Consider the following 14039-nt stretch of genomic DNA (forward strand, 5'->3'; position numbering starts at 1 on the left):
AGGAATAAGAGGAAGAAAGGAAGAGAGATAAGAAGGAAGGATGAAGCGAGGACGAGGGAGAAAGGAGAGAGAGGAAGGATGAAGGGAAAGAAAGGAAAGTAAGAGGACGAAAGGGAGAGGAAGAAGGAAGGATGAAGCAAGGACGAGAGAGGAAGGATGGAAGGAAAAGAGGGAAAGGAAAGAAAGTGGAAGGATGAGAGAAAGAAGAAAGATGGAGAAATAAAATAAGAAAGCAAGAGAGAAAGGAAGGGAGAGAGAAAGGAAGGAAGGATGAAGGGCAGGAAGGGAAAGGAAAAGGAATAAAGGAAGAGAACGAAGGAAAGGAGGGAATAAGGAAGGATGAAGGAAAAGAAAGGAATAAGAGGAAGAAAGGAAGAGAGATAAGAAGGAAGGATGAAGCGAGGACGAGGGAGAAAGGAGAGAGAGGAAGGATGAAGGGAAAGAAAGGAAAGTAAGAAGACAAAAGGGAGAGGAAGAAGAAGGAAGGATGAAGCAAGGACGAGAGAGGAAGGATGGAAGGAAAAGAGGGAAAGGAAAGAGAAAGTGGAAGGATGAGAGAAAGAAGAAAGATGGAGAAATAAAGTAAGGAAGCAAGAGAGAAAGGAAGGGAAAGAGAAAGGAAGGGGAAGGAAAAGGAAGGAAGGAAGAGAACAAAAGAAAGGAGATAGTAAGGAAGGATGAAGGGAAAGAAAGGAAAGTAAGAGGACGAAAGGGAGAGGAAGAAGAAGGAAGGATGAAGCGAGGACGAGAGAGGAAGGATGGAAGGAAAAGAGGGGAGGGAAAATCTGGTGCGTGGACTTCTCCCATCCTCCGCGTGTGACGTGTGGCTGACATTCGTCTGGGTCGCTGCTGCTACCGCTGCCCTCCTCCTCCTCCTCCTCTGCCTCCTCTCCCTCTGGCCCCAGCCGCCCTTCGGCCAGCTGAGGAGGCAGGCAGGGCTACCATTGGATGCTCCGGCAACCCATGGCCGGGCTGTGATTGACGGAGAGCACAAGGGGTGGGCAGCGGAGGAGAGCTCCGTGCTGCCTCTCCTCCCCTCCTCGGCCGAGGAGGACCTGCTGGAGGCCCGGATCCTGCTCTGTCCCAGCCATGGAGGCACCGCCGAACGGCACAAGAGGGGAGACTTAACGGGAACCCCCTCTGCAACCTCCCCCCCCACCCTCCCCGCCAGAGGAGACGAAGGAGGAGGCTGGATTTCTAAAGCCACATCATGCTGCTTTCTCCCGCCAGGTCACCCTAGCCCCCACAACAAGACGGGGGTCCAAGCCTTCGGGGTAAGTGGACGTCTCCCTAGAGCTGCCTCGGCTGTGCCAGGCCAGAGGGCATCTTTCAGGCAAGCCATTTGGCCGCTCTTCCCCTCGCCCCCCTCCCCAAGTTTCTGCGCTTCTCTTTTTTCCCTACAAATCTCCTTTATTATTTTGTCTCTTTTTCTTCCACGTAAATCTCCCCCCACCTTTTTTTTAAACTAGGGGAAAATATCTTAACTTTTCCATGCTAGTGCAGAGCCTTCGAATAACACTCCCCCACGCACACCGTGGTTTTTGTAGAATCAAAAGCTAATTCTAAGGCATAGCCCGGGTCATAATGCCAGGTTTGCAGAAGGAGGAGCAAGGTCACCGTGTATAAAGTGTCCCAAATGCCATGCAAGACACAAGAGAACTTCCTGAGATCAGCAGAAACTGGCTGGGCACGAAGAGGGAACGGTTTATATATAACCACCCTGTAAGTAAATTCCGTCTTGGAATTGGGTGGGAACAAACGAAAGGGCTGAAGTTTGCATGCATTTATCATTGTACCGTACTCATTATACATTGTACCGTACGTGATACTGTTATACCATAAGTTTACCGTACTAAATTTACCATTTAGGCAAGAAAAACAAAATGCACAGGTACAGTATATGTGGCACCTCGCTCAATAGTAGTCACTGTGAGAGGGATCTTGGAGTCCTAGTGGGCAACCATTTAAATAGGAGCCAGCCGTGTGCAGCAGCTGCCAAAAAAGCCAACACAGTTCTAGGCTGCATCAACAGAGGGATAGAATCAAGATCACATGAAGTGTTAATACCACTTTATAAGGCCTTGGTAAGGCCACACTTGGAATACGGCATCCGGTTTTGGTCGCCACGATGTAAAAAAGATGCGGAGACTCTAGAAAGAGTGCAGAGAAGAGCAACAAAGAGGATTAGGGGACTGGAGGCTAAAACATATGAAGAACGGTTGCAGGAACTGGGTATGTCTAGTTTAATGAAAAGAAGGACTAGGGGAGACATGATCGCAGTCTTCCAATATCTCAGGGGCTGCCCCAAAGAAGACGGAGTCAAGCTATTCTCCAAAGCACCCGAAGGCAGGACAAGAAGCAACGGATGGAAACTAATCAAGGAGAGAAGCAACTCAGAACTAAGGAGGAATTTCCTGACAGTTAGAACAATTAGTCAGTGGAACAGCTTGCCTCCAGAAGTTGTGAATGTTCACAACACTGGAAGTTTTTAAGATGTTGGATAACCATTTGTCTGAAGTGGTGGAGGGTTTCCTGCCTAAGCAGGGGGTTGGACTAGAAGACCTCCAAGGTCCCTTCCAACTCCTTTTCTCTTCTCTTCTCTTCTCTTCTCTTCTCTTCTCTTCTCTTCTCTTCTCTTCTCTTCTCTTCGCCTATCCTATCCTATCCTATCCTATCCTATCCTATCCTATCCTATCCTATCCTATTCTATTAGGTTGGGGATAGCACAGATGTACCTTTGGCAGGGACTGTCTACAGGATGGATAGCCTCAAGAGATCCCAGACTGGTTCCTTGGGCTCACCTCTTCGTTAAAGGAGAAATTATCCTCTTTAGCACCCACAAAATATTCTCTTCTTTCTCCTCTTCGCCCCTAGAGCCCCCAAACACATAAAGGTAGAGTCTGCCGTTAAATTCGCCAAGGATTACAGGCAGTCCTCGATTTACGACCGCAATGGACCCCAACAATTTATGTTGTTAAGTGAGACATTTGTTAAGGGAGTTTTGTCTGATTTCACGACCTTCCTTGCCACAGTGTGGTTAAGTGAATCACTGCGGTTGATAAGTTAGTAACACAATTGGTTGTTAAATGAATCCGTCACACGACGGTCACACAGCGATGGTCATAAATAAGAGCCAGTTGCCACGCATCTGAATTTAGCTCACGTAACCATGGGGAAGCCTATTCTATTCTATTCTATTCTATTCTATTCTATTCTATTCTATTCTATTCTATTCTATTCCATTCTATTCCATTCCATATTTTCTATTCTATTCCATTCCACTCCATTCCATATTTTCTATTCCATTCCATTCCATTCCATTCCATATTTTCTATTCTATTCCATTCCATTCTATTCCATTCCATTCCATTCCATATTTTCTATTCCATTCCATTCCATTCCATTCCATATTTTCTATTCCATTCCATTCCATTCCATATTTTCTATTCTATTCCATTCCATTCTATTCCATTCCATTCCATTCCATTCCATATTTTCTATTCCATTCCATTCCATTCCATTCTATCTTTTACTGGGGATGATGGGGCGGCTCAGGGGTGCAAACTATGGTTTAGCATGGTGTGAACAAACGTAACCACCAGTTGTACAATCCAGGTTGAACTCAAGTTTGAAAATGTCCACTGCTGTTTAATAACGGCATCCTAGGGGGATTAACAGGAGCTGCTGTTAATACTAACAATATTAACAAATAATGTTAATAGCTAATCGCATGTAAAACATTAAATCAGCGTGTTAAGAAACCAGGTTGCAAGACTTACTTAAGTCTGAATTCGGGTACTCCTCGATTTACGACCCCAGTGGAGCCCCAGGTTTCCCTTGCTAAGTGAAAGTGTGTTCTGCTCCATTTTACGACCTTCCTTGCCACAGTTGTTAAGTGAATCATTGCTGTTTTTAAGCTAGTCACACGGTTGTTAAGTGAATCTGGCTTCTCCATTGACTTTTGTTTGTCAGAAGGTCTTAATTAAATTAAGAACTGAACATTAAGAAAACGAAGATCGTGGCATCCGGCCCTCTCAATTCCTGGCAAATAGATGGGGAAGAAATGGAGGTAGTGACAGATTTTATTTTCCTGGGTTCCAAGATCACCGCAGATGGGGACTGCAGCCAAGAAATCAAAAGACGCTTGCTCCTGGGGAGAAAAGCCATGGCAAATCTAGACAGCATCCTAAAAAGCAGAGACATCACCCTGCCAACAAAAGAGCGTATAGCCAAGGCGATGGTTTTCCCAGTTGCAATGGATGGCTGTGAAAGTTGGACCATAAGGAAGGCTGAGAAGGCCAAAGAATGGAGGCCTTTGAACTCTGGTGCTGGAGAAGACTCCCGCGAGTCCCTTGGACTGCAAGGCCATCCAACCGGTCAGCCCTAGAGGAGATCAACCCTGACTGCTATTCAGAAGGCCAGATCCTGAAGAGGAAACTCAAATCCTTTGGCCACCTAATGAGAAGGAAGGACTCCCTGGAGAAGAGCCTAATGCTGGGAACGATGGAGGGCAAAAGAAGAAGGGGACGGCAGAGAACGAGGTGGCTGGATGGAGTCACCGAAGCAGTCTGCGTGAGCTTCAATGGACTCCAGAGGATGGTAGAGGACAGGAAGGCCTGGAGGAACGTGGACCATGGGGTCGCAATGGGTTGGGCACGACTAACAACAACAACGATGTTGGAGGACTACCTATAGTCCACAGAGGGTTTACTCATTGCCTTTATCTACAATATCCTCCCCTACCACAAGACAAAACAGGCCCATTAGTCTCAACAGAGTTGACTGAAACAGGAAATACAATTCCAAATTCCGCTTGGCTTCATAGGACAAATGGAGAGAAAAAAAAGGAGAAATTTCCAAACTGTTTTTGAAATTGATTCATATGCCACCCGTTCCTTTTCGGCTTTATAACCTAAGGCCGTGATGGCGAACCTATGGCACGCGTGCCACTTCGTGGGCATGCGTGCTCAGCTCCGGTGCCAGTTGATTTTCGGGCCTTCCGGGCCCACTAGAAGTAGGGAAACAGGCTGTTTCCTGCCTCCAGAGGGCCTCAGGAGGGGGGAGGGAAAGGCCTGTTTTTTGCTCTCCCCAGGCTCCAGAGCCTTTCTAGGAGCCTGGGGAGGGCAAAAATGGCCTTCCCCCCCGGAGGCTGGAAACGACCCGTTTGCCAACTTCCGGTAGGACGGGAAGGCCCATTTTTTGCTCTCCCCAGCCTCCAGAGCCTTTCTAGGAGCCTGGGGAGAGAGAAAAACGGGCCTACCAGGCCCACTATGCCTTCACATGCCAGGAGCGGGGGGGGGTCGCATGTGTGGGGGCGGGGCACATAGAATTATGGATGTGGGCACACATGCGCACGACCCCCCCCCTTCCCACCCACTCCTGGCACACGATGGCAATAAGGTTAGCCATCACTGACCTAAGGATACAGCACAAGATAAAAAAGGGAGTCGGAAAGGAGGAGGAAAAAAATCGGGAAACTTCAAAATCCAGAAAACCGCAAACCAGTTTGGTTGGTTACAGAAAAAAGCAAAATATTTTTCCTTGGTCCTAGGACAGCACCCTGTATCCTCGGTTGGCTTACTTGCCCTTTTATCGGAATATTCAAATAGCAACTGGTGCTCCAAAGAATAGATAGTCCTTGACTAACAACAGTTCATTTAGTGACCATTCGAAGTTGCAACGGCACTGAAAAAAACGACTTATGACTCATTTTTCCACCCTGATGACCGTTGCGCCATCCCCACCGTGACGTGATTTACATTTGGACACTTGCCGACTGACTCACCTTTACGACGGTTGCAGTGGCCCAGAGTCACATGATATCCTTTGGCGACCTTCTGACAAGCAAACTCAAGGGGGGGGGGGCAAAACAACCGCGTGACTAATTTAAGAACTGAGGTTATTTACCGTATTTTTCAAAGTATAAGATGCACCTTTCCCCCGCCCCCTAAAAATGGGTGAAAATTTAAGTGGGTCTTATAGACTGAATTTAGGGATGTGGGTGGCTCAGTGTCTAAGATGCTGAGCTTGTTGATCGAAAGGTCGGCAGTTCAGCGGTTCGAATCCCGAGTGCCGCGTAACGGGGTGAGCTCCCGTGACTTGTCCCAGCTTCTGCCAACCTAGCAGTTCGAAAGCACGTAAAAAAAAATGCAAGTAGAAAAAATAGGGACCACCTTTGGTGGGAAGGTAACAGCGTTCCGTGCGCCTTTGGCATTGAGTCATGCCGGCCACATGACCACGGAGACGTCTTCGGACAGCGCTGGCTCTTCGGCTTTGAAACGGAGATGAGCACCGCCCCCTAGAGTCAGGAACGACTAGCACATATGTGCGAGGGGAACCTTTTCCTTTTATAGACTGAATACTGAAAAAAAATGCATTTTTTTTCTTGTTTTCCTCCTGTAAATTTAGGTGTGCCTTATAGTCCGAAAAATATGGTACTTAACAAAGTCGTAAAATGGGACAAAGCTCACTTCATTAAATTTCTCGCTTAGCCAACATCAATTTTGGGCTCCGTTGTGGTCATAGGTTGAGGACTCCCTGCAGAAAAATTTAGGAATTTCCCTCCTTGTAGTGTCAAAACTCTTCTTTAGGTATCCCTGCAAAAATAATAATAATAATAATTTCATGATTTTGAGTATCCGAAAGGACACTGGGATTACCGACCTTCCCGAAGTGTGGCCAGTCCCAAATTCAATGGGTGTTGAACAATTTTGGGGGGGCTTTCCAGGATTTGAGTAGTTGGACCCCCCACATACACAGCAAAGAGGAAGTTGATTTACTTGTCTGATCCACAAAAGCAGCTTGTAAGTTACAATACACGCCTTTCAGGCCTCCTATCTCTGTTTAGTGTTTTTTTTTCCCCCACCCAGTTTGGCAGATGGTGAACTTAGAGATTGATGGTTGTGAAATTTTGGACTCTGTTCTCCATTAAAAAAAAAAACACACACAAAAACAAACACACTCACACAAATTGCTGCAAGCAAAGTTTGACCCTGGACATTCTTGGCTGCCGAAATGTTTTGTTTTTTCCCCGGTTATCTTCTGGCGTGTGATCAAGCATTTCTTTCGACCCACAAGGAATGAAATGGAGGCGAAAGGTGTTTTTGGGTACTTTCCCCCAGCTCGGTCGGAGTACACCCTCCCTCATCCCCGGCCTTTGGCCTGGTGACAGATGCAAAACTTTGGGAGAAAAGGCCAAAGCCAAATTCTATTCTATTTCCGATTCCTGCCAGGCTGAGCTTCACCACCCACCACCACGCCCGGTATCAAATGACCACGAGTAGAATTTTTGCAAATTTGACACTTTGTGTTTCGCTAAAATGCCCAAGCTAGAACTAACGTCGTTTGTGAGTGTAGGCGCAGTACCAGGGGTGAAATGCTACCGGTTCGCTCTGGTTCGGGCAAATCGGTAGGGATAAAACTGCCAGTTCAGGCGAACTGGTAGTTTAAAAAGCTACCGGTTTGTGCGAACCGGTAGTTAGCTTTTGGCGTGCATGCGCAGGCAACGAACCAGTGGTGATCTGAGGAGGATTTCACCACTGCGCAGTACTTGTGTTTCTGACTAACCAGGTGAGTTATGTTGTGTGAAGGCCGTTGCGGAGCCTTTGTGTCACCCAAGCTGGCCACTTCCAAAGCTGTCTCTCAAGCGGGCAGGCATCTGAAAGCCTCTGTAATCTAACAAGTGCCATATGGATGCCGCCCGATCGATCTTCTCCGCAGCTAGCCAGGTTTCTCCGCCATCTGGTTCCTGCGAGCCGGTTTGTGATGGGAGAAAACAGGCTAATTTTTACCCACCTTCTGCCGGCGCGTTGCGGTTGGAGAGCTAATTGGGCGATCCTACGTTACCCACATTTCATAGTTGTTTTGTCACTTCGGGGCAAACGCGTTAGCACCGTTGCCGAACCTGACAAAAGATAAAAAGAAGCCAAACATGTTTTGTCAGCTTGTCGGATTGCAACACACGGTTGGCCCTGGCTGTGGCACGTCTCCTCTGCCACGCCCAGCCTTGGCACGGAAAGGTAGACGGTCGGACAAGGCGATGCCTGCCCTGTAACAAAAGTTTTCTTTTCTGCCCTTTGCTTGAACGCCCTCGAGATGATTCCAGACCAGTTAATGTCTGAGTTGGCATCTTTCCATCATCGTCTCATTCACCAGTTTCTGGAGGAACCTTAATGTGGACTAGAGTGATGACGATCACCCAACTTCAGTCTACAACTGAAACAATTGGATGGGTGCATTTTGCTCGGAGGTCCCGCCCAACATGAATTAAAGCAACATGACAATTTATTCTTCTATCTGTCTTTTGTGCAATCCATCACTGAGCAAAAGTGATCTAAGCCAGGGGTGAAATTCAGCAGGTTCTGACAGGTTCTGGAGAACTGGTAGTGGAAATTTTGAGCAGTTCGGAGAACCGGTAGCGGAAATTTTGAATAGTTCTGAGAACCGGCAAATACCACTTCTGGCTGGCCCCAGTGTGGGGTGGGAATGGAGATTTTGCAATATATTTCCCCCAGGAGTGGGGAGGGAATGGGGATTTTGCAGTATCCTTCCCGTGCCACGACCACCAAGCCACACCACGCCCACCAAGCCACGCCCACAGAACCGGTAGTAAAAGCATTTGGATTTCACTACTGGTCTAAACTGTAATCCCTATTATAATTTTGGACTGTATTATTCTCCTCCCCTCTTCTTTACAAGGACATCTAAGGAGGTTAAAGGACCGAGTGGACATAGGCATGAATTTCCTCAGGCAGAAAATTTGAAAAGTAAAATTTTATCTTTGCAAGCACAAGAGGGGGGGTGGGGCAAAAAAAAAACACGCACCGATGCCATGGGCTGCCCCTGCTTTTTTAGCTAATCCCTGCATGGATCCTCACCCACGAGTGGATATGCCCACTGTGAATTATCTTCTAGAACAGGGGTCAGCAACCTGCGGCTCTGGAGCCACATGCGGCTCTTTAGGACCTCTGCTGTGGCTCCCTGTCGGGTGATCCCACCATTGGCTGGCCCCACCCCTCGCCCTCCCCTCCCAGTCACTCCTCACCTGGCCTGAGAAGGTAAGGGTGACGGTGGGGGGGGGGAATGGAGAACCGGCCAGGGCAGAGACAGAGAGATACAGAGAGAGAGGGGGAGGGAGGGAGGGGAGAGAGAGAGAGATGTCAAAAGGGTTTTGTGGTTCCCGGTGTTTTTTATCAACTGGTTCTCTGCCCTAATGACTGGCTGGGTAGGCGTGGCTGGGGGGGGTGTCATGTGACTGGGTGGAAGTGAGTGACGTTGAGTTGGCCACGCTCACCCAGGTTTTGTGGCTCCCGGTGTTTTCTTTTCTGTGGGAAACGGGTCGAAATGGCTCTTTGAGTGCTTAAGGTTGCTGACCCCTGTTTTAGAAAGAAGAGGCTTTACACACGAGGACAAGGATCGAGGGAAAGCATTTATTTTTTTTTTAGAAGAGCAAACTCCCTGCTGAACAGATTTAATTTCCTTTTCTCCTCAGGGAAGCGGCAGGGGAAGTGACGAGGACAGAAGCCCCAGGAAAGTGTGGGAGACAGAGTGAGATGACCTCTTCCCAGCCCGCCAAAAGGGCATCACTAGGTACCGTCACCTGCAAAAAAACAAAATCAGACACAAAGAGGCTCCCAGGAATTGGTGCGAGAGCTCCCAGAGATCTGCACTTATATAAAATATCTATTTCCAACTATATCCGTGATGGCAAACCTATGGCACGCGTGCCACAGGTGGCACACAGAGTCCTGTCTGTGGGCACACCAGCCGTTGCCCCAGCATACCACCACGCATACCTGCGCGCCTCCCGCCACCCAGCTGGTCCTTGGATCTTTGCCGCGCATCCGCGGTGGACACGGCCTTCCCCAATCTCCACAGATTCCCCCCAGCGCGCCCTTCCTTTTTACTCCATTTCTGCCACCCACACCAACCTGGAAGTCAAAACGGGGTGCAGGGGGGCACGGGAGGGCCCCCACGCCCCATTTTGGGCCTGGGAAGCCTCCTGCACCAACCTGGAAGCCAAAATGGGGTGCAGGGGGGGCACATGCACGGGGGGGACACTCATGCATGCATGGAGGCGGGGCGGGGCACATGCATGGGGGGCGCTGACATATTTTGGGGGTTGGGGCACGCATGCGTGCATTTGCACGCACGCTTTGGGCACTCGGCGCCAAAAAGGTTAATCATCACTGACCTATATCCACAGTGCCAGGGAGTTCAGTTTGCAGATAAACGCAGAGCAAGAGGCTAGACCTGTGATGGCGAACCTATGGCACGCGTGCCACAGGTGGTACACGGAGCCATATCGGTGGGCACGTGAGTGTTGCCCTAGCTCAGCTCCGGAACACACGTGTGTGCCGGCCAGCTGATTTTTGGGCCTTCCGGGCCCACCGGAAATCAAGCAAACAGGCCATTTCTGGCCTCCGAAGGACCTCCAGGTGGTGGGAAGGCTGTTTTTGCCCTCCCCAGGCTCCAATAAAGCCTCTGGAGCCTGGGGAGGGCCAAAAACGGGTCTACCAGGCCCACCATGCCATCGCATGCCAAAAGCGTGGGGAGCGTGGGGCAGTTGTACGTACATGTGCAGGGGTGGGGCGCATTGAATTATGGGTGTGGGCACGCACGCGCACAAACCCCCCCGTGCTCCCCCCACTTTTGGCACGCGACGGCAAAAAGGTTAGCCATCACTGAGCTAGACCACATTGTCGCTGGAGGGAAAGGCGAACATTTTTCTTCTGACAGGTAGTCTTCGATTTACAACCATAACTGAGCCCAGTCATAAAGTGTGCCAGACCTGTTTTTACGACCTTTTTTGTAGTGGTCATTAAGTGAAACTGGGGATCGGTAAGCAAAGATATCATTCAACATTTTTTGCAGAAAAGTAAGCCTCCGTTTCTGGTAAATGGTAAATTGTAGTGGGTGACCATAAATGGGTCCGTCGTAACTCAGACCGTCACTAAGCGACCGGTTGTAAGTCAAGGATTGCCTGGAGCAGTAGTCCTCGATTTACGACCACAATTGAACCCAACATTTATGTTGCTAAATTAAGTGAGTTTGTCCCATTTTGCGACCTTTCTTGCCACAGTTGTTAAGCGAATCATTGCATTGGTTACGTTAGTCACAAGGTCGTTAAGGGAATCTGGCTCCCCTGTTGACTTTGCTTGTCAGAAGGTTGGAAAGGGGGATCACGTGACACTGCGACAACGGTCACAAATATGAGTCCGTTGACAAGTGTCTGAATTTTGATTGTGTCACTTTTTCACGGTTGTGTGAAAAACGGTGATAAATCGCTTTTTTCAGTGCCGGTCACTAAATGAACTCTTGTAAGTCAAGGACTACCTCTACTTGCAGTTTAGACCACGGTTCCTGTTGGAGGGGACTTTAAAAAAAAAAAAACTTCCCACCTTTGCATTCCTGCAACTTAAACTTTTAAGTCTTGCCATGAACCTCCGTGCTTTAGACCTGTTTTAAAAATCGCTTTTCCTCCCGAAAGTTTCCAGGGAGACTTTCTCAGCGGCTTGGCTTACTTACACGAGTCGGTAGCAATGTTTACCCCCTCCAGCTTTAATCCCTGGTCTTTACGGGGGCAGCTGGACCTGGTCTAAATCGGGACTCGGCCGAAACCAGACTCCGCGCAAGGACGTTTCACTCCAAGCTGAGCTAGAGAAAAGGAGGCCCAGAACAGAATGACGAGGGGGGGCGGGAATCATATATTTGAAAGAAATATCTGGTTTTTTTGCAGCTATCCACTTTCAAGTCTGACTCTTGTACGTTTAGAACTAGATCTACCAAGCAGTGGCGAACCGGTAGTGGCGGTGGCTGTAGGCTCCGCCCACCCACCTGGACGTCATCACTGACTCTCTGTGCATGTGCAGAAGTGCCATACATGAGCGAAGCGAGCCCGTGCACGCTGTACAAACGTTAGTTTACTAAATTAAACCAGTTTTTTAGGTACCTCTATATAGGTAAAGGTAAAAGGTTCCCCTTGCACATATGTGCTAGCCGTTCCCGACTCTAGGGGGCGGTGCTCATCTCCGTTTCAAAGCCGAAGAGCCAGCGCTGCCCGAAGATGTCTCCGTGGTCCTGTGGCCGGCATGACTCAACGCCAAAGGCGCACGGAACGCTATTCCCTTCCCACCAAATGTGGTCCCTATTTTTCTACTTTCAATTTTTTATGTGCTTTCGAACTGCTAGGTTGGCAGAAGTCACGGGAGCTCACCCCGTTAACGCGGCACTCGGGATTCGAACCGCTGAACTGCCGACCTTTCGATCGACAAGCTCAGCGTCTTAACCAAAGAGCCACCGCGTCCCTTATACCTGTATGTAGCAGATTTTAAAAAATGGGATTAGGAACGAACAGAATAGCATTAATCAGGTCAGGTCCAGTGGAAGACTCAAGCCAGGAAATCCAAAGTCTGAATTGGCTTGGTTTTCCGCTCTTTAGAAGTGGACTGAAGAGTGTTTCATGAGGACTAGCTCCTTTCCTGCCCGAATTTACAATATTTCCTTTTCTCTGTGTGCAGGGAGCGAGGGGGACGGTGATGATGTCGGAGAAGCCTTTGAATTTGAAGATAGCGAAGAAGACGATGCCACCCATCTCGTGGTGAGCAATGCCAGGACGGAGCTGGGCACCAAGGGGGCACTGCAGGACCCACCCCTCAGGCGACGGTCCAGCATCAGCGATGACCTGGAGCCGTTGGGCGGCTGGGATGCGGAAGAGGCACTCCTGGAGGATCGAGTTCCCTTGACCACCTCGGATTCCAGCTCCCATCTTGGTAAGGGCAAGCGAGCGTTCAGACCTCATTTGGCCCCCAAATCAGATTTTATTTAGCTATTTTATTTTATTTTATTTTATTGAAAAGACAGTGCCACGTCAGGATAACAATGCAAATAAAGCAAAACCAGAGACAGATCAATGATAAATCTCAACATACATGTTAATAACTACAACTGTACTGTGTTAACAGTAATTGCAACAATACAACTTCAACTAAGTTTCTACTTATATTATTTACAAATTTTTCCAAGAAGAGCCACAAAAGAGGATTAGGAGACTGGAGAATGAACACATAAAGAACAGTTGCTGGAACTGGGTATGTCTAGTTTAATGAAGAGAAGGACTAGGGGAGACATGAAAGCAGTCTTCCAATATCTCAGGGGCTGCCCCAAAGAAGAGGGAGTCAAGCTATTCTCCAAAGCCCCTGAGGGGGGCAGGACAAGAAGCAACGGGTGGAAACTCATCAAGGAGAGAAGCAACTTAGAACTAAGGAGAAATTTCCTGACAGTGAGAACAATTAATCAGTGGAACAACTTGCCACCAGAAGTTGTGAATGCTCCAACACTGGAGAGTTTTTAAGAAGAGATTGGATAACCATTTCTCTGAAGTATTGTAGGGTTTCCTGCCTAAGCAGGGGGTTGGACTAGAAGACCTCCAAGGTCCCTCCCAACTGTGTTATTCTATTCTATTTAGGGTCTTCCTGCCCCACAGGTTCTGTTTAGGACCCTCATTCTACTGAATCATCATCATCGTTGTTGTTGTTGTTGTTATTATTATTTTTATTATTATTATTATTATTGTTATTATTGTTGTTATTATTATTATTACAGCTGGTGGCACAGTCAGACAGGTGTTTAGGACGGATTTAGCAATATTATCCATTTACGGAGTCCTTCTTAAGAACCTGGGATAGGAAGATGTTGTGGTTTAATAATATTAAAAGTATCATCCCAGGATGTAAGCTTTTTCCAAACAAAGCTGCAATTGACCATTGGGGATTTTGTCAATGCCAACGGTGTTTAAGGGGTGCTCCAGATGTTTTGGAATATTATCATATTGATCAAGACTTCCAAACATTGCCTGATTTTAAATTGATTTTAAATTTAAGCTGCTGCACCATAGAGAGTATTTTAACTTCCTGCACCTGTGTATGGTTTGCCAATGGCACAGTGGCAGATAGGACAGCGCTCCAGAGGGTCAACGTCATTGCCCAGAGGATCATTGGAGTATCCTTCCCCCAAAGTGGGGTGGGAATGGAGATTTTACA

The 14039-nt window shown here is 48.1% G+C and overlaps 1 protein-coding gene across 19 annotated transcripts in view; it reads left to right on the forward strand.

The window, feature by feature from the left end:
• ARHGEF10L (Rho guanine nucleotide exchange factor 10 like) overlaps positions 1-14039 on the forward strand; it is a 138618-nt gene that overhangs the window by 18492 nt on the left and 106087 nt on the right. For 9 of the 19 annotated variants that reach the window (XM_087879074.1, XM_087879071.1, XM_087879073.1 and 6 more), the window contains one exon: positions 12519-12770. In XM_087879074.1, coding sequence (XP_087735200.1) covers positions 12519-12770 — 252 coding nt within the window. Of the gene's footprint in view, positions 1-766; positions 1275-9490; positions 9589-12518; positions 12771-14039 lie in introns of those variants that run through there. The other 10 variants (XM_060690290.2, XM_087879072.1, XM_087879077.1 and 7 more) reach the window with 6 other exon arrangements.

The sequence above is a fragment of the Pantherophis guttatus genome, chromosome 15 (assembly GCF_059756535.1).
Source record: "Pantherophis guttatus breed Tessera chromosome 15, ASM5975653v1, whole genome shotgun sequence".
Classification (NCBI taxonomy): domain Eukaryota; kingdom Metazoa; phylum Chordata; class Lepidosauria; order Squamata; family Colubridae; genus Pantherophis; species Pantherophis guttatus.